The sequence below is a fragment of the Macrotis lagotis genome, chromosome 1, assembly GCF_037893015.1.
Source record: "Macrotis lagotis isolate mMagLag1 chromosome 1, bilby.v1.9.chrom.fasta, whole genome shotgun sequence".
Classification (NCBI taxonomy): domain Eukaryota; kingdom Metazoa; phylum Chordata; class Mammalia; order Peramelemorphia; family Peramelidae; genus Macrotis; species Macrotis lagotis.
The window spans coordinates 60,678,706-60,697,450 of record NC_133658.1 but is presented as its reverse complement, the minus strand read 5'-3'; the positions used below and the strand labels follow the sequence as shown (position 1 = coordinate 60,697,450).

At 42.8% G+C, this 18,745-nt stretch overlaps 1 protein-coding gene across 2 annotated transcripts; it reads left to right on the top strand.

The window, feature by feature from the left end:
• Positions 1–4,584: 4,584 nt before the first annotated feature.
• On the top strand, positions 4,585–17,963 carry OSGIN1 (oxidative stress induced growth inhibitor 1). Of its 2 annotated transcripts, XM_074202009.1 has the most exons (6): positions 4,585–4,723; positions 9,926–10,015; positions 12,257–12,393; positions 12,726–12,917; positions 13,134–13,225; positions 15,573–17,962. In XM_074202009.1, exons 2-6 carry the CDS (start codon positions 9,973–9,975, stop codon positions 16,519–16,521), a joined length of 1,413 nt encoding a protein of 470 aa, XP_074058110.1. In that variant the 5' UTR covers positions 4,585–4,723; positions 9,926–9,972; the 3' UTR covers positions 16,522–17,962. The 2 variants fall into 2 exon arrangements, with proteins under 2 accessions (XP_074058110.1, XP_074058117.1); XM_074202016.1 differs by lacking the exon at positions 4,585–4,723 and having other exon boundaries at positions 15,573–17,963.
• The last annotated feature ends 782 nt before the right edge of the window (positions 17,964–18,745 follow it).

Below are 18,745 nucleotides of genomic sequence, written 5' to 3'. Positions count from 1 at the left end.
AATTCATCTCACCTCAAGGTTTTAGCCTAAGTTGCTGACTGCCAAGCCTGCATGTCTAGTTCTGGCCTCTCCCATAAACTAAGCCACATTATAATGATGATATTTGTCCTTTGTTCTCAAAGAAGACCATGACATCAGGTAAGGTGATGTCATGACAAGCACATGAATTGAATATGAGTGAGGGGGGAGCTGTGATAACTCACCAACCTCACCTTCTCCTCCAAACCACCTGGGTTCAGTGGTCAGATATGGATCAGAAAAACTAGAGATGGCCCTGAAAAGCAGTCAGGGTTAAGTGGCCTGTCCAAGGTCACATAGTAAATGTGAAATGTCTGAGATTGGATTCAAACTCTCATCCTCCTGACTCTAAGACCAGTGTACTATCCACTGCAATATCTGGCTGCCCTAAACCTCATAAAAATAGAATTTCAAAGATGGGAAGGATGCTGGAGATTTTCCAATCCATCCTCTCATTTATAGAGGATGAAACAGAAACCCAGTTTGGCCCAGATAACACAGGTGGCAAGTGGTTGACCAAGGACTCAAATCCTGGACTGACTCCAATCAAGTGCTCTTTCCACCATAATATCCTGTCTATTGACATCTGTGGGACAGCTAGAGTGAGGAAAACTCATTGTTGTGAGTTCAAATCTAACTTCAGGTGCTTACTAGCTGTGTGACCCTGGGAAAGTGGCTTTATTCTATTTGCTTCAATTTCTTCATCTGTAAAAATGAGTTGGAGAAGGAAATAGAAAACTATTCTAAAAGATGTTTGCCTAGAAAAACTCCAAATGAGGTCACAAAGAGTTGGGACAGAACTGAAAAATGACTGAACAAACAATCCCACCAATATGGATGCCCACACTGGAGCCCTTCCACAATCTCACACAACCCATCCAAAAACCAAGCTGCTTATCTTCCCTATCACCCCATCCCATTATCTCTTCTTACCAGCTTCCCAATCCACAAACATCCTCCCAGGAAGCTGATTCTCTCCATCATCTGAAACACCCTTCATCTCTGACTTCTTAGTCAAAGTGTCTTGCATACAGTAAACACTTAATAAATGCTTATTTTCAAGGTTTGTCCTTCATTCCAGAAGAAGAACATGACTTCAGGGAGGTGATGCTATGACAGGCAAGTGGGTTGGATCTGAGTGAGGGGCTGCTGTGCTAAGTCACTAGCTCGACTTCCTCTTCCACAGCTATCTAGGTCCAGTGGTCAGATGCAAATCGGGACAATTGGAGACTACCTCTAGCAAGTATCTGAAGGCAATTTAGGTTCTCCTGACTCCAAATTTGGTGTTCTATCCTCTCTGGCGCCACCTAGCTGCCCATAAAATGCTTCCTGACTGACTGATTTCTTCTCCTTTTATATCCAACTCATCATCGAGTCCTATCAAATTCTTCTTTCAAAACTCTCGGATGCTTCCCTCCTTTTCTATTCCTATTAGCCCCACCCTAGTCCGAGCCCAGATCTTCCTCCTCAGACCAGCACCTGGAAAGATTGCGACTAACACCTAATTGCTCTCCCAGCTCTGGTCTCTCCTTGTTTCCTCTCAAACGTAGATTGCTGGCCTAGAAACCACAATTTGCGGTGTGTCAGTCCCCTTCTCAAGCACAATAGAGCAATAACAACAACAAACAGCAAAAAAGCGCATTTGGAGTCAGGAGACTTAAGCTCAAATCTGCACTCTGCTGTTCATTCCTCATGTGACCTTGAACTAGTTACTTAATTCTGAGCTCTAGTTCCCCAACTGTAAAATGAGGAAGTCGGATGAGCCCAGCTCCAAATCCTCTTCCAAACCTAAGATTCCATGACCTTCTACTCAGTATCCTTCCCCTCATCTGATCTATCACTTCCTCACTTAATCACACATTTTTAAAAATATTGTCCTTTTTTCCTAACAGTCCTCAGAGTTGAACCTCTGTGTCTTCTCCCTCTCCTGTTTCACTTATAACATAGTTTGACACTATGTTAGGCACATGGTGGGGGGGATGGATAATAGCATTCCATAATTATGATTCATAGCCCGAGAAGCCTTCTCATCTGATCCTCTCATTGGACAGAGGAGAAAACTGAGGCTCCAAACAGATTTGTCCATAAAATTTTAAAATTGGAAAGTCCTTTAACTTGTCATCTCAAAATATGGGTTCATCAGCTAAGGATAGATAAAAGGGGCTCTCATTACTATAATCCCATAAGGACAAAAACCATGGATAGGACATTTTCCCAAGTCCAACTGAGATCATTGACCATTTTAGGCAGGACCATGTTAACTAAAGTTTGTGTTGTAAAATAAGGTAAAGTCTGGGGTTTTAGACAAAACACTTGAATAAAGTGAGAGTAACTGGGGTACTATTTCTAAAATAGTGATTAAAAACTTGGAAAAGAATGCCAGTATTTGAGGATAATGTGACATCAAAGAAAAAGCCTTGGATTTGAAATCAGAGAACCATCATCTCCCTACACATGCTCTAGGCTCGGATCTCTAGACTCTAGGGTACCATTTCATTGAATGGATGTTGCCTCAGTCAAACTGAGATTTATTAAAGACCTATCTTTAAAAGGTCAAGGTCTCCCATGGCATTCAGGACCACCTCCAATCATCCAGATCCATACCTGGCCTCTGGACCCAGATGGTTTTGGAGGAAAAAGTGAGGCTGGTCACTTTTTTGCACAAAACTCCTTTATTTAAGTTCAATTTACCTGCATGTCATGGCATCACATCCCCAATATAGCTGAAACTTTGAGAACTAAGGACATTTTCCTTCATTTGGGGAATGGCTTAATAAACGGTGGTATATGTATGTCATGGAGCACTATTGTTCTATTAGAAACTAGGAGGGATTAGAATTCAGGGAAGCCTGGAGGGATTTGCATGAGCTGATACTGAGTGAGATGAGCAAAACCAGAAAAACACTGTACACCCTAACAGCAACATGGGGGTGATTCCATCAGTGCAACAATTAGGGACAATTTGGGGCTGTCTGCAATGGAGAATAACATCTGTATCCAGAGAAAGAACTGTGGAGTTTGAAAAAAGACCAAGGACCTTTAATTTAGGGGAAAAAACTGATAACTTATTGTCTGATCTTGCTATCTTTTTTTTTTTTTTAGATTTTTGTAAGGCAATGTACTCCTGAATCCAGGGCCCGTGTTCTATCCACAGTGCCACCTAGCCGCCCCATCTCTTACACTTTATGTTTCTTCCTTAAGGATATGATTTCTCTCTCTTATCACATTCAATTTGGATCAATGTATACCATGGAAACAATGTAAAGACTGACAAATTGCCTTCTGCAGGGGGTGGGGGGAGGAAAGTAAGATTAGGGGAAAAATTGTAAAACTCAAAATAAATAAAATCTTTATAATTCAAAAAAAAAGAACTAAGGACATTTAATAACCTGTATGAGTTTGTCTGAGGCAATGCAGTGATTGTTAGGTAAGAAATGAGGCAAAAAAATGACCTCGTTTACCTAGCTAATAATAATAATAATCAATCCGGGAGGGATTTCTAGCCAAAACAGCAACAATTCCCATTTACATTCACTCTGAGCCATCTGTGCCCCAAAAAGTGACCAAGTGGGATCCAAAGTGATTGAAACCCTGACTTCTTGTAGGTATTTCATAAATGCTTGCTGATTGATAGACTGAAATCTTACCTCTCTGTGGCCTTGGTATTGTCCCTTAACCTCTCAGACTCAGCTTCCCCATCTGTAATGGGGCTAATAAATGAGGACTTGGGCACTGGGTTAAACCCTTTATAACTGTCTCATTGTATCCTCACAACATTAACTGTTTCACGGTCTCCTAGGAGAGTCGGTTGTATCCATTTTACTGCTGAGAAAACGAAAGGGACAGAGATGAAGCGACTTGCTCAGGATCATACAAGCTGGGAGCTGACCCAGTCTGGATTTAAATTCAGGTCTTAGGGGTGGCGCAGTGGATCGAGCACCCGGGTTCAAATCCGGCCTCCCACGCTTAATAATGACCTAGCTGTGTGGCCTTGGGCAAGCCACTTCACCCCACTGCCTTGGAGGGAAAAAAAAAAGCCTAAAAACAACAATTCAGGTTTTAGGGACTCCAAGCCTGGGGATCTAAGTGTCACCGAGAAGGCCCTGGACCAAAGGAAGGAAGTCCTAGGTCCAACACCCGCCTCGGGCACTTTCTAGTGGTGTCTCCTTGGCTTAGCCGTCCCGCTTCTCTGAGCCTCAGTGTCCTCACCTGCGGGGCCCGGATCCAAGGAGGCGATCCCTTCAAGCTCTAAATGTATGATCTCTAAATTCCTCCTGGCTCGTGTATCTGTCAATCTCCGTCCCCTCCCAGGTCCGACCAGACAAAGTTTAATCATCCCTGGGATCAGCCTAGCGGCTGTCACGGCTTCTGCGGCGAAAGCCCCAGCCGGGAGAGGATGCCCCCCTAGACGGAGGGCCCCGAAAGGGAGTGCGGTGCCTTTAAGGCGGGCAGGCTTGCCAGTAACCCGAGGAGTTGAAGTTCATTCATGAAGGGACCCTGCTGACTCACGCTTATGAAAGTGGTTTTCCTGGCCCCGCCCCCCGCCACCCGGTGAAATAGCCCTCGCCTCCCTCCGGGCTCCCAGGCTCGGGATCCGCACTGAGCAATGGGTGTTCTGGAGACTTAGCCGGACCCGAGACCCGGAGCCCCCGTGTCCTCCTCGGAAGGCGAGACTTGGGTCTTCCCACTCGTGGCCCCTGAGCAGGTAAGAATTGTTGGGGTTGGGGCGGGGGGCAGCACTCCAAATGCCTCTGGGAAAATCGATCTTAAAACCTCTGGGATCCAGAGTCTTAGGCACCCCAGAGGGTTGGTTCGCTGGAAACCCACCAGATCACTGCTGGAGGACCTCAGGTGTGTTCCCAGAGGCTCTTTTTAAACCTGGCCTGGGGGCTCACCGCTTTCCAGAGATCTCTTCCTGCCTAAAATCCACCCACTAGCCCTTTGAGTTGGTGATGCAGTGCCCCTCATTCCCACAGGATGGTTTCTCCGGGACCTTGGCCCATTCATTTTCCAGGCGACCACAACGGGAAAGAGGACAGGCTCCCGGTGTACTCTGGCATTGCTCCTTTTAAAAGTTGTCTGAGTCACTTTCCTCTTCTATAAAGTGGAAATAACAATACTCTTTACTAACTCTTCACCAGCTTGCGGTGAGGGACATGTTTTTATTATCTAAAGCACTATGAAAATGTGAAACATTATTAATAGGTTACTAGTCAGATTCAATCATGGCTCAGTTTCTTCATCTGAAAAACTCGAGGTAATGATACTTGGAGCAACTCACTCACAGGCTTCATTCATTCATTTATCCAGGAGGTACATATCTCATGCAGGATGTTGTATGTGTGTGTATGTGTGTGTGTGTGTAGGGTGCTTCTGAGGCACTAAAGAAAGGGCTTTGCCAACTTTAAAGTCTCCTATAAATGGTCATTAGTATGGTCCTTCGTGACAAATCCCAGAAGACCTTTGGCATCTTCCCCAGGGTGACATCAAGCTTGAGATCAGGATGGAGAAGCACAATGTTCCTCAGTCTTTGTTCATGTCATAAGTAAAGTGCCTCCTGGCTTGGGGTCAGATCCAGCCCTAAGATAATGACTAGCTGTGGGACTTCAGGCAAGTGACTTAATTTTTCTGGGCCTTCTCTCATCTGTAAAATAAGGATCATAACAATATCTACCTTATAGGTAGATCTGTCGAGGATCTAGTGAAAATAATCTATGAAGAGTGCTTTGCAGAGTTTTAAAAATTTTTTATTGTGAATTCAACAATAACAAAGAATAATAATAATTATTTCAGGGCATGCTTTTGCCAGGCTTAAAATAAATATTAGCCTTTATGATGATGATGATAGTAGTGGTGTAAGAAAAACACTGAATTTCAAGTCAGAAGAACTGAATCAAAGCTGGGCAGGTTCTACCACTTTCTATTTGTATGACTTGAAAACATTGATTAAGTAAGTGTACCAGACACTATGCTGAACATTGGGAAAAAAAGAAAAAGGAAGGAAGAAAAAATGTCCCTTCTCTCAAGGAATTTACATTAGAGAAGTCACTACTCTGCCAGACTCATTTCCCTCTTCAATAAAGTGGAATTAGACTAGACTCCCAACTCTCTTATAGCTATGTTCTCAAACCCTAGATTCCTGATAAGAACAACATTGACCTCCCATCTTTCCCCAGGGAGTCTCAGGTAGAGTCAGTGTCTTTAGCACAGTCTTAAGTTATTGAAGGCAGTTATCAAGGGGTGTGGCTCTGGCACCCAAACCAGACCCACCTCAAATCCTTGGTGAAGCTGCCGCTGCCTTAAGATGAATGAACTCTATGGGGTTCAGAGGTGATGGAGAGGAATCAAACTCTCCTGTACGTGAGCCAAGAGTGTTGTCCCTTGCTTGATCCCCATCCAAGGCCTCAAGGGAGCACCTGAGCTTCTCTACCTCTCTCTACTCCCTTGGAGGAGAGTCCAATTTCTGGAGTTCTGTGAGTGTGGAGTTTAAAGCCATAGGTGTGCTTAGCTTCTGGCTTTGTACAGGTCGTTAGGCCCAAACAGGATCAGTCCAGGATGATAGAATTTAGACCATGGATTTATATCTAGTCTAACTCTTTTTTTTTACAAAGGAGAAAACTGAGGCAGTATGTTATAGTGGAGAAATCAAGAGAATTGGAATAATAATAGTAGTCAGGATTTGAGAGTAACTAGGGTAGAGTTCTGGGTCAGGAGTCAAATCTGACCTAACTCAGTGACCCTGGACAAGTCACTTTACCCTGTTTGTCTCAATTTCCTCATCTGTAAAATGAGCTGGAAAAGGAAATGCAATGCCCTATAGGCAAGCATGATGCTGCCTCAGGGACATTATATTCTAAGGAACACATAATAATCAGTTAAAGGAACCAACTATATTTAGCTTGAATATGAGAAGACTTGTTCTAATATTTGGAATGGAGGACAGATTAGAATTGTTCTATATGGACCCAGAGGGGAACTAGGAGCAATAGGGGTATGGTGAGGGGGCATCATGGAGAAGGGAGTAAAAGCTGAGTGAAGTGGGTTCCAGTTTAATGTAAGGAAGAATGTCCTAACTTTGAGAAAAGTTCTATATGTAATAGGGTCCTCAAAAGTTCCTTGTCCCTGGGGTTCTTCAGTATGTGACCACTTCCTAAGGGCATGTTGGAGGAGATGATTTCTGTTACACCTACTAGCTCCAAGACAATCAGAAAATTTTACAAAGAAAAACCAGAGCTCCAAACTGGGATGACAAAGTTTTGAAATGGACATGTTTAGAGTTCAGAATACAGTTTACTGATCAAATGAAATTTAAGCCGAACTATGGCAGAGAAGGGTTAGATCAGTCTGAGTGACTTCTCCAAATTCAGCCTTCTTTTGGGTGGATGAAAGGAAAGATATCACATCCTTCTAGGTGAGAGCCCCACAATCATCCCTTCTGGCCCTGGCTACACTCTCATTCAGCTACCAAGCATTTAACTCATCCCTTGCTTTATTTAAGACTCCATGCTAAATACTGAAGGTACAAAAACAAAAATAACACCACTGCTTTCCCCAAAACCCACCAGCCCTTGACCTCAATGAACTCCATTTTGTCTTCCTTCAAGTCTCAGCTAAAAGAGCACCTTCTGCAAAAAGCCTTTTCCAGCCTTTCTAAAGACTGGGACTTTCCTTCGGAGATTGTCTCTAATTTCGCCTATCTTTGTTTTCTTTGTGCCTAGTTGTTTAAATGTTGTCTCCTTTATTAAACTGTGAACAACAGAAACTGTTTTCTGTTTGTTTGTTTTTTCTTCGTATCCCCAGAATTTAGCATATATATTACCTGGCAATAATAAATGCTGGTTGCCGATCATCCTGATTCTTCATGACCCCATTTGGGATTTTTTTGGCAGAGAACCTGGGGTGGTTTACCATTTCCTTGTCTAGCGCATTTTCCAGATGAGGAAACTGAGGCAAACCAGGTAAAATGACTTGCCCAGGATCCCAGAGCTAGTTAAATGTTTGAGTTCAGATTTGAACTCATGATGATGAGTCTTTCCAATTCCAAGCCCAGCACTCCATCCACTGTACCACCTAACTGACCAAACAAAATCTAGCAAATGTAAGCTAAAAATAAAATAAAAAATAAAAGCAAATATAAGGTAATTTGGGGGCATGGAAGCTCTAGCAACTAGGATTAGGAAAGGCTTCAGGATGGAAACTGAGTTTTGAAAAGATGATCCTAAGAGGTGTTGATAAAGATGAAGTTCATTCCAGACAGAGGACACTCTTGTGTATGAGAAATATCAAAGGTCAGTTTGATAGGACTATAAAGTACAGAATGGAAGGAAGAAAACAAGAATTTATTATGGATTTTCTGTGTCATGGGCAGTATACTAAACTCATTTTATCCTCACAATGATCCTGGAACGGAGATCCTATTGTCTTCATTTTAAAATTGAGGAAACAGACAGACAGCAATGAAAGTGAATTGCTCAGGGCCTAAAGGCAGTTTTGAATTCAGGTCTTCCTGACTCTAGGTGCAGGACTATATCCACTGCACCTCCTAGCTGAAAGGGGAGTAAGGTATAATAACAGTGAAAAGATACCTGAAGGCCAGGTTGCAAAATATTGGACTGTCTATTTGTGAGCCAAGAGACAATAGGGAGCCAAGGGTAATTATTGAGGAGGGAGTTATGTGGTCAGAAGACCTGCACACTAGGAAAATCACTTGGATAGCTATGTATAGGAAGGATGGAGGTTGGGAGAGACTTAGTATAAGGAAACTAAATTAGGAGATTATCACGATAGTATATTATTACTATTCCTAGAGGAAGGGGAGCCTGGTAGATATTGGTTCTTCTGCTGGGGGGGGGGGGGGTAATAAGAACCTGACTTGAAGAGGTTGTTATGAAGATCACAGATAAGAGATAATGGATGGAAAGACTTTGCAGATCTTAAAGCCCCATCCTTGCCAGCCCTTATCTTCCCTTAAAATGATTCTCCATTATTATTTGCTCCCTCCAGTGATTCCTTCCTTGAAGCATTCTCTCATCATTCTAATTTTTTTTAAGCCCGCTTGGGGGCTGCTTTATAAATTCCAATCTCTTGTTGGAAGTACGAGGAAGGAACCTCATTTGCAGAACAGAAATGATTGATGTACCTTGATCCCAATGGATAGCCAAACCCTCCTTTCCTCAAATTACCAGATCCACCCTTTCCCCAAGTTGATGGTTGTCACTCAGGTATTAACCCCTATATCCTACCTCCAGCATTTTATCATTACAGGTTTACCATGCCAAAATGCCTTTAACATATAGTAATAAGAATATCTTTTTTTAAATTACATCAAGGGAAAGGGAGGGTTGTTCTTCACAGGAGGACAGGTCAGGACTAATCCAAGAAGCAAAATCAGATGAAGACAAGAATGCTCATGAAATACAGCCAGAGGCAGCTGCTACTGATTCTTTGGGGTTAAGGTTAATTAATGCACATTGAAAGGATAAGAGAGTTGACTGGGGAAAGGCAAGAACTGGTCTGAGCCCAGGTTGGTTCTACAGCCTTTGGGGAACTCCTATCTCCACCTAGGAAGGTTTGTAGAAGAGAGTGGTGTTTTAAAAGGGTAGTTCTGAGGATGGAGACCTCCACAATGTTGCCATGGACAGAGGATGAGAATCTGAAACCTAGGCTGGAGTCTTTTTCTTACCTTTTTGGCTCTAGGTCAATAATCCCTTCCCTTCTATAGACCTTGGATTCCTTATATGGAAAATGAGGAAGTTAGACTAGATAATCAATCTCCTTGCTTCCAACCTCAAATTCTATCCTCTTACCTGTAGACATGGTACAAGGATCATCACTGGTCAGATTGAAAGGCTGCAGACCCCCACCCTTGACAATGCTTGGGTCCCCTAATTATTCTCATCTTCTTCAGTTCTGACAGATTGGTTTCTGGCTTTGAGACACTTTCCTGTTCCCACCATGTGTTTTGTGTGTAAGGAACCGCTCCCAGTCATCATCATCGGTGAGTGTTCCCTTCTGAAACAAGAATTTTCTAGGTTTTTGAATCCTTAGTTGCCAAAGATCTCTAGTCATGAAACCTGAGGGTGGTCAAGAGTGGGACCTACTACAAGAAGTTAGTAGAAAACAAAGAAGGAAGGAAGGAAGGAAGGAAGGAAGGAAGGAAGGAAGGAAGGAAGGAAGGAAGGAAGGAAGGAAGGAAGGAAGGAAGGAAGGAAGGAGGGAAGAAGGGAAGGAGGGAAGGAGGGAAGGAGGGAAGAGGGAGGGAGGGGGAAAGGGAGGGAGGAAGAAAGGATTCGTTAATCTCTTACTGTGTACACTACACTTAATTCTGAAGATGCACACAGAAAATAAAGATAGACTATGCCTTCATATTCTGCTAATGAAGACAACTCATAGAAGAGATTTCAAATTTTATTTTTTCCTTAAGGATATGATTTCTCTCTCAACACATTCAGTTTTGATCAATGTATAGCATGGAGACAATGTAAAGATTATCAAATTGTCTTCTATGGAGGGGTTGGGGGAGGGAAGGGAGGGTGGGGGAAAATTATAAAATTCAAAACCCTACAAAAATAATAGGTAGAAACTACTGTTAAATATAATGGGGAAAACAAATAAAATATTAATAAAAAAAGAAGTTTCAGCTGTAAATCAGATGGGGTTCAGCAACAAAGCAAATTGCAATGTACCTTTTAGAATGCCATTTCCACTAATTAAAATTATATCTGTTTCTGTTGTTAAACCATGTGACAATGCTTTGTAAACTTTTTATAAAAATAATGAAAGTGAGATATTAGAATAATGACAATATTGATCCAGGTTTCTTAGTTATTGTATAAACCCAACAGATTTCTCCTAATTTATTATACCACTACCCAGCCTTAGCTGAACCTCCCAGAGTCCAGGAAAGGTGAACAAAATTGATATTTGTATTAACTCATTGATGCTTTTGGCAGGCAGTGGGGCTAACTGGTTCAGATGAGAGTCTTTGTCTCCTTTCTAGCATATGCCTTCCAAGAAAAGTAGCAGCAATTCTCTTACTAGAGGGTCTTTTATTTTGACTGTTCAATATTATTTGACTCTCTTCTTCTGGGTAGTATTCATTATATCAGGCTTATATTTTATTGCCCAAGTTGGCTGCCTTTTTTTTTGACAGCTGGGCTTTTCTGGAGTATGGGTTACCAAAGAGATAATGATGACCTACAGACAAGGAAATTGTTCTAGGAGATCTGGGATGTAGGGTTAGAGATAGAAACAGATGTAAGTCAAAGTTTGTCACTGAACACTAAAGCATCTGCTTTCATAGTCACATTTTCATATCCATTTTGAACTTAGATAAATCTAACAAAAAAGAGAAATGTGAAAAAAAATTAAGGACCTGAAAAGAATTTTAGAAAACTTAGAGATAATAGCTCTTCTGGTGATTACTGAATGGGAGCAGAAAAGAGCTTATTTATTTCTCAGCCAAGCATGGCACCTTTACAAAAATTTGCCATATTTTTTAGAATATAATCTCACAAGCAAATGTAGATAAGCAGAAATGCTAAGCACATCCTTGACTGACTACAATGCAACAAAAATATTTTATAAAAGATATTTAAAGAAAGAATTTAAAATTAATTGGAGAGTAAATAATTTTATCCTAAGGTATAAATGAAAGCAGTGGGAGTTGAAAGACCAGGGAGATCCTAATGGCTTCCTGAAAATGGTGGGACTTGAGTTGTGTCTCAAAGAAAACTAAGGAAGCCAAGAGGTAAAGGTGTCAGGAAAATATTCCAGGCTTGCAGGACAATCAGAACAAAAACAGGAGTCAGAGACATGGAGTATAGCTGATTATAGAGTAGGTGGAAGAGACACATAAAGATAGAAACACTGGAAAAATATGAAAAGATTAAGTCATGAATGGTTTTAGATGCCTATCAGAGATCAGGTTGAGCTTGTGTCATCGAGGTTACTGCTGTTCAGTCTATATCTATGGCATGGATATAACACCTAGCATTGAGTTTCATGTTGATACAAGTATGAGTCCATAGGCAAGGTGTCTGGGATGCTATAGACATTGACTGGTGTGTTTTGTAGCCATCATTTTCACACTAAAGGCCCCATCACAAACATTTTGTAAAAGTTTTTTTTTCTGTTTTTAACTGGTGGATCTTTATGGAGAGAAACTGAGGCTGCTAGCTCAGTACAAATGGATTAAGCAACAATAGGCTATCCATCACCATGTCTCTTCTCCCACTAGGCAATGGTCCTTCAGGAATCTGTCTGTCCTACCTACTCTCTGGCTATACTCCTTATGTGAAAACTGATGCTGTTCATCCATACCCCATCCTGCAAAAGAAGCTGACAGAGAAACCACATGTCTCTATTCTGGACCAGGTCAGTATAGAAACCTTTGAGCCAGTGGTCCTCCTCTTCTCTTGATTTCCTTACTTAGTGTTTAACCCTGATAACTTTATCAATGTCTCCCCTTTATTACTCCTACCACCCCCCAAAATTGGTCTTGATTATTAAGCAGGATCTGATCAACAGATCAATTATTCATGTCCAACCTCACCCTAGTTTCCCATTGTCCTGGGTGAGGTCTAGCAAGGGATCCTCAAGAAAAACTTAGGTTCCTTGGGCTTCTCCTCCATGTTTCTTCATCTATAAAATGAAGTGGTTGTCTCCAATGACCTCTAAGATCTTTTTCATATTTTTCTCTTTGGTAGGACCTGGACTATCTGTCAGAAGGCTTGGAGGGCAGAAGTGAAAGCCCTGTAGCCTTGCTTTTTGATACTCTCCTGCGCCCAGACACAGATTTTGGAGGAAATACCGAGTCTGTCCTCACCTGGAAATACCAAGCAGAGCGAAATATCCCCCATTTGGTCCTGGGTCGCAACCTCCCTGGTGGTGCCTGGCATGTGAGTTGGGAGAAATAGAATTTAGGGACATCAGGAGACTTGGAAGAGTCAAATGATGAAAATTGCTCTGTTCCTTTCCCCTGGCCAATCTATCATCTTCTCTCTCTGAAGAAACCTTCTGCCATCCCTCTTTTCATCTATTCTTCCCATCCTTAAGTAGTCCTGGGTTCAGGGGGATATTGGAAGCAGAGACTAAAGGCCTTTATTCTTATCTAGTCCATTGAAGGTTCCATGGTGACCTTAAGCCAGGGCGAGTGGATGGGGCTCCCTGACCTGCAGTTTAAAGACTGGATACAGAGGAAGCGCAGGTGAGAAGAAGATGGGACCTAACTGGGAAGGAAGGAGGGATGGAAGTAAGGCTGCTCCAAACCAGAGAAATACATTTTTCTCAACCCTAATTGAAACAGTAGACCCAGACCTCAGGGTAACATCCTCTCTGAACCTAATCTGGGATCCCTTTAGTTTCCTTTCTGTGGCACAGTCTGTGGTGGTAATGATGATGATGATGATGATGATGATGATGATGATAGCTTACAACTATATTACACTTTAAAGTTTGCCAAGTACTCCACATACATTACCTCCTTTGATCCTCACATCAGATTGTAAGCTAGTTGGTCCTGTAAAAGAATAGTCTGTGAGCCCTAGTTTTCCCAATAAACATGCGCCCTCGATTTCTACCCTCTCTATTTTAGTTTTTCCCATACTATCAAATGGTAGACTTGGTCTGGTCTTCATCAGCATCCCCTCACATACCAGCCTCTACCATATCTCTCTCTTTGAATCAGTAGGTAGCATAGTAGTCAGAAAGATCTGTATTCAAGTGCCACCTCAGACATTTACTGGCTATGTGAGCAAATAATTTGGCCTCCCTGAACCTCCCTCTCCTTATGGATACAATAAGGGAGTGGGACTCAATGTCCTCTCAGGGCCTTCTAAATATGTGACTGATTCCTTTCTACCTACAGAGAGTATCCTCTTAGATCCTGAGATGAGGTCAGAGTTTTTAAAATTTGTTTCTTAATGTTTTCTGTTACTCTCCAGTGATGACTCCCCCCCGCAAAAGTAGAGAACCCTGCCTTCTAACAAAGAAGGTCAGTTAATGAAAAACAAAGCATGTTCCCTCTCTACTGAGAGGCAGAAGGCATGTTTTATTGAGACTGCAAAAAGGAGATTTTAGCAAGACTGCAAAAAAAGAAATTTTGCTGAGGAACTAGGGGACTGAGTGATTTATGGGAAAGAATGTTGAACTGAGAACTGGGAGACCTAGGTTATGGGCCTCTACTCCATCTGTAAAGCGAGAGGATTGAACTCAGTCCTTTCTTTCACTGGCTTTTGATAATCCTTTAAAAAGAGCCACCCACAAACCTCCTAGCCCCATAACAGAAAAATGAAGTTACAAAAATGTAGTTTATAAAAATGTTTACAAAAACTACTCAAAATTTTCAATCACTGGTTGCTCAAAGTCTGAGCCCCTATATTATGTTGTCCAGTAGGGACATCATTCATTCATTCTTTACCCTTGCCTTAACCCTGTCAAGAATGTCCTGCCCCTTAACCTTTGCCCACTTTTTTGACCTTGGCTGTTTCCCCTTTTAAGTCTCTCTTATTGGATTCCCCATCCTTTCAAGGGAGGAGGGGGAGGGAATGGAAAGAAATTCTCATTGCATACCCCCAATCTGGTTGGGCTATAGAGAATAGCTAACATTTCTACTGGGGCAGCCAGGTGGCACAATGGATAAAATACTGGGCCTAAAGTCAAGAAGATCTGAGTTCAAATCCAGCTTCAGATATTTACTAGCCGTGTGACAAGAGGCAAGTCATTTAACATTGCTTTAGTTTTCTCATCTGGAAAATGGTTTCTTTGTCCTGAACCCCCCCCCCACCAATGATATCATGAAATATTAAGCATTACTGAACAATGAAAACTTTATATATAAAATGTTTATATTATATTTTGTATTAATAAAATATATTTGTATAGAGCTTCAAGGTTTGCAGAGCACTTTTTAGTTTAATATTTTATTCATTTATTTTCCAACTACATACAATAAAAGTTTTCAACAATCAATTTTTGGCAAGGTTTTAAGTTTTATATTTTTCTACCTCCCTTCCCTAAGGAAAAGCAATTAACATAAGCTATATATGTATAATCATGCTAAACATAGATCCATATTAATCATATTGTGAGACAAGAATCAGATCCAAACTGGAAAAAAATGCAAAGCACTTTTACAAATATTATTTTATTTTATTCTTACAATAATCCCAGGAGGTAGGTATTATTATTATTATTATTATTATTATTATTATTATTATTATTATCATTATCCCTGCTTTACAGATCAGGCAACTGAGATAGAGAGAGGTTAAGTGACTTGCCCAGGGTCATACAGATACCAAGTGTTCCTGACATTGATATTAAGTTCTGAGGCAAGATTTGAACTTAGGTCTTCCTGACTTCAAGTTTAATATTCTTTAAGAAACTAATGGGCCATCCCTTTGGGAAAGTAACCATTGCCTATAGGTAGCTAAATTACTAGAAGTCCCAGGTCACTCTTTTCTGTACTTGTGTGAAGGGTATTTAGGATCTCACATCTACATAGTTCAGATCATTGAGACTGACCTCTGACTTTGTTCATGTCCCTATCACAGAGGCTTGTGGGATAGCCGGGCCACAGCTGGGGATATTGCCCATTATTACCAGGACTATGTGGTAAAGAAGGGACTCTGCCACAACTTCTTCTGTGGCTCTGTGGTCACAGCGGTAGACATTGGAAGCCCAGAGTCAGGGGAAACCAGGAACCAGCAGGACGGGAGCCCCCTGTTCATGGTGAGTGGCTTTATGACCGCCAAGGATGGGAGCCAGCAGTCCTTCAGTCTCCGGGCCCGCAATGTGGTCCTGGCCACGGGAACATCAGATAGCCCAGCCCGACTGGGCATTGCTGGAGAGGATCTTCCATATGTTCACTATGAGCTCTCTGCCTTAGAAGAGGCCATGAAGGCTGGCATTGTGAGCCCTAACTCTGATCCGGTCCTCATCATCGGGGCCGGTCTCTCAGCAGCTGATGCCATCCTCTATGCTCGCCACTACAACTTGCCAGTGATCCATGCTTTCCGCCGGCCTGTGGATGATCCTGGTCTCATTTTCAACCAGCTCCCCAAGAAGATGTACCCAGAATACCAACAAGTCCACCAGATGATGCAGGAGAAATCTATCCTCTCTTCCCCCACCTACAGAGGCTACTTGAGCCTACCTAAACATCAGCCCCTGCTCTTCCAGGAGGATCAGCAGGCTGTGTTTCAGGACCAAAATGGTGAACACAAACTGTTCAGGGTCTCCCTTGTGCTGGTCCTCATTGGCTCCTACCCTGACCTCTCCTTCCTGGCCCATGGAGGCACTGACCTAACTGTGGACCCAGATCAACCACTCAGCCCCAAGAGGAACCCCATTGAGGTGGACCCCTTCACCTATCAGAGCACCCGGCAGAGAGGTCTCTATGCCATTGGGCCCCTGGTGGGAGACAATTTTGTGAGGTTTGTGCAGGGTGGGGCCTTGGCTGTGGCCAGTTCCCTGCAGAAAAAATATAGGAAGCCTCCCTAGGGCTTCCCCTGCCCACCCTAAATGTCCCCAACCTCACAGCCCCAGCTCAGACTAGGAAAGAGCCCTGCTCAATCCTGCCTGGTACAGTGACAGGGCTCAGAGTGTCCCTAGCCCCAAAATGGGCCTCCCCCAGAGGAACGTCTCCCTATAGAGAGACTGTGTGTGTGTGTGTGTGTGTGTGTGTGTGTGTGTGTGTGTGTGTGTGTGTATGTGTGTGTGTGTGTACGGGGGAATGGGAAGGACAATGATTCTAAAGACCAGTTCCTTGTTAATAGACCAAAGTGTCAGGGCTGCTGCCCTAAGGCAAGTACAGTATTTGTTGGTCTGGATGGACCAGGGTCTGAGGAGTAGACCAGCTCAAAAGTCTCTGCAGGCCTCTCAAACTTCAGGCCCTCAAGGCCCCAAAGCCTGGGCCAATGAGCAACTCTGATGATAGAACTCAGCCCTAGGTGGTTACTGACCTCAACTCTTCCCTAGGACTATACTTTGAATAAATTAAATGGCTGTCAAAATACGTCCTTGGAGAAGTTTGTCTTTATGATGTCCTGGCTTGTCCCTGTGCAGAGATCCCAATGTCCTCAAACTGAGTCTGTGTTGTATAAATCTCTCGCTGTGTCCGAGTAAAAGGTGGGGTCCAAAGACAAAGCCAGTGAATGGGCAAGTGTGAACCTGACACGGTGTGAGGGGGGTGAGGTGATGATGACCCTCACCTCCCCTAGCTCATCTTTTGCCAAATTATGTCAGTTCTGCTCCCAGAACATCTTGAACCTACCCCTTCCCCCATATTCATTCAGCTTCTACCACAAGGAAGTTTTACCACCTCTTCATTGTAAAGCTTCAACAGCCTCATGTTTGGCATTCCTGTTTCCTGTCTCTCCCCTGTTCAATCTGTCTTTTCCACAGCTGCAGCATTGATGGTGATATTCCTAAAAACACATATCTGACCACATCATCTACCTCCTCAAAAATCCTCAGTGATTCCCTGTTGCTTCCCAAATATTCTTCAGCCTAGAATTTAAGACCCTTAACAATGTGGCTCTCCATCACATTTCTCTCTCTCTCTCTCTCTCTCTCTCTCTCTCTCTCTCTCTCTCTCTCTCTCTCTCTCTCTGTTTTACTTTGCATTATTCACTGTGACAATCCTAGATCCAGTCAAATTTATATACTAGCTGTTCCCATGTATAACTATTTCCTGCCTCCAACCCTTTACCCAAGTGGTGCCTCATTTCTAGAATGCTTTTATCAATGACACTTTCAGGTGTCACCTCCTTCATGAAACCTTTCCTGTTTTCCCGATTGTTTGTACTTTATTCTTAAAATTAAATTGTATATGTATATATATATATATATATGTATATATATGTTGGATTTTCTTTTATTTGTTCATGTTATATTTCTTCAGAAAGTCAACTCCTTGAGGACAGACTTTCTTGGGTTTTTGTTTGTTTATATCTCAGAGTACTTTGAAAAAAGCAGTCACTTAATGTTTCTTGACTTGAATTTTATTGAATTAAATGGAGGAAGAGAGGGTGGGGGAGAGAGAGGATATTAGGGGAGGGAGGGGGAAGAGATAGAGGGAGAGAGAGAAAGAGTGAGGGGGAGAGAGAATGGGGAGAAGGAGGAAGAGGAAGGGTAGGGAAAGAGAGGGGAAGAGAAAGATGGAGGAAGGGAAGGAGAGAGAGGGAGAGAGGGAAGGGTGAAGAGAAGGGAGAGGGAGAGAAAGAGGCAGAGGGGAGAGAGAAGGGAGAGTGAGAAAGAGGGAGGGAGGAAGAGATGGTAGAGGGAGAGAAAAAGGAGGGAAGAGAGATAGAGAGGGGGGACAAAGAGAGAAAAGGGGAGAGAAAGAGGGAGAGGAAGGAGGGAGAGAGGCAGAGAGGGGGAAAAGAAGAACGGAGGGGAAAGAGAAGGGAGGGAGAGAAAGGGATGGAGGGGAAGGGGAGGAAGAGGAAGAGAAAAAGAAGGGGAGAAAGAGGGAAATGAGGGACAGGCTAGAAGAAAGAAGGAGAGAGGGAAAGAGAGAGAGAGACAGAGACAGAGAGAGACACAGAGAGAGAGACAGAGAGAGACACAGAGACAGAGACAGTGAGAGACACAGAGAGGGAGAGACACAGAGAGACAGAGACAGAGAGAGACACAGAGAGAGACAGAGACAGCGAGACAGAGAGAGACATAGAGAGAGAGAGAGACAGAGATAGAGAGACAGAGACAGAGAGAGACACAGAGA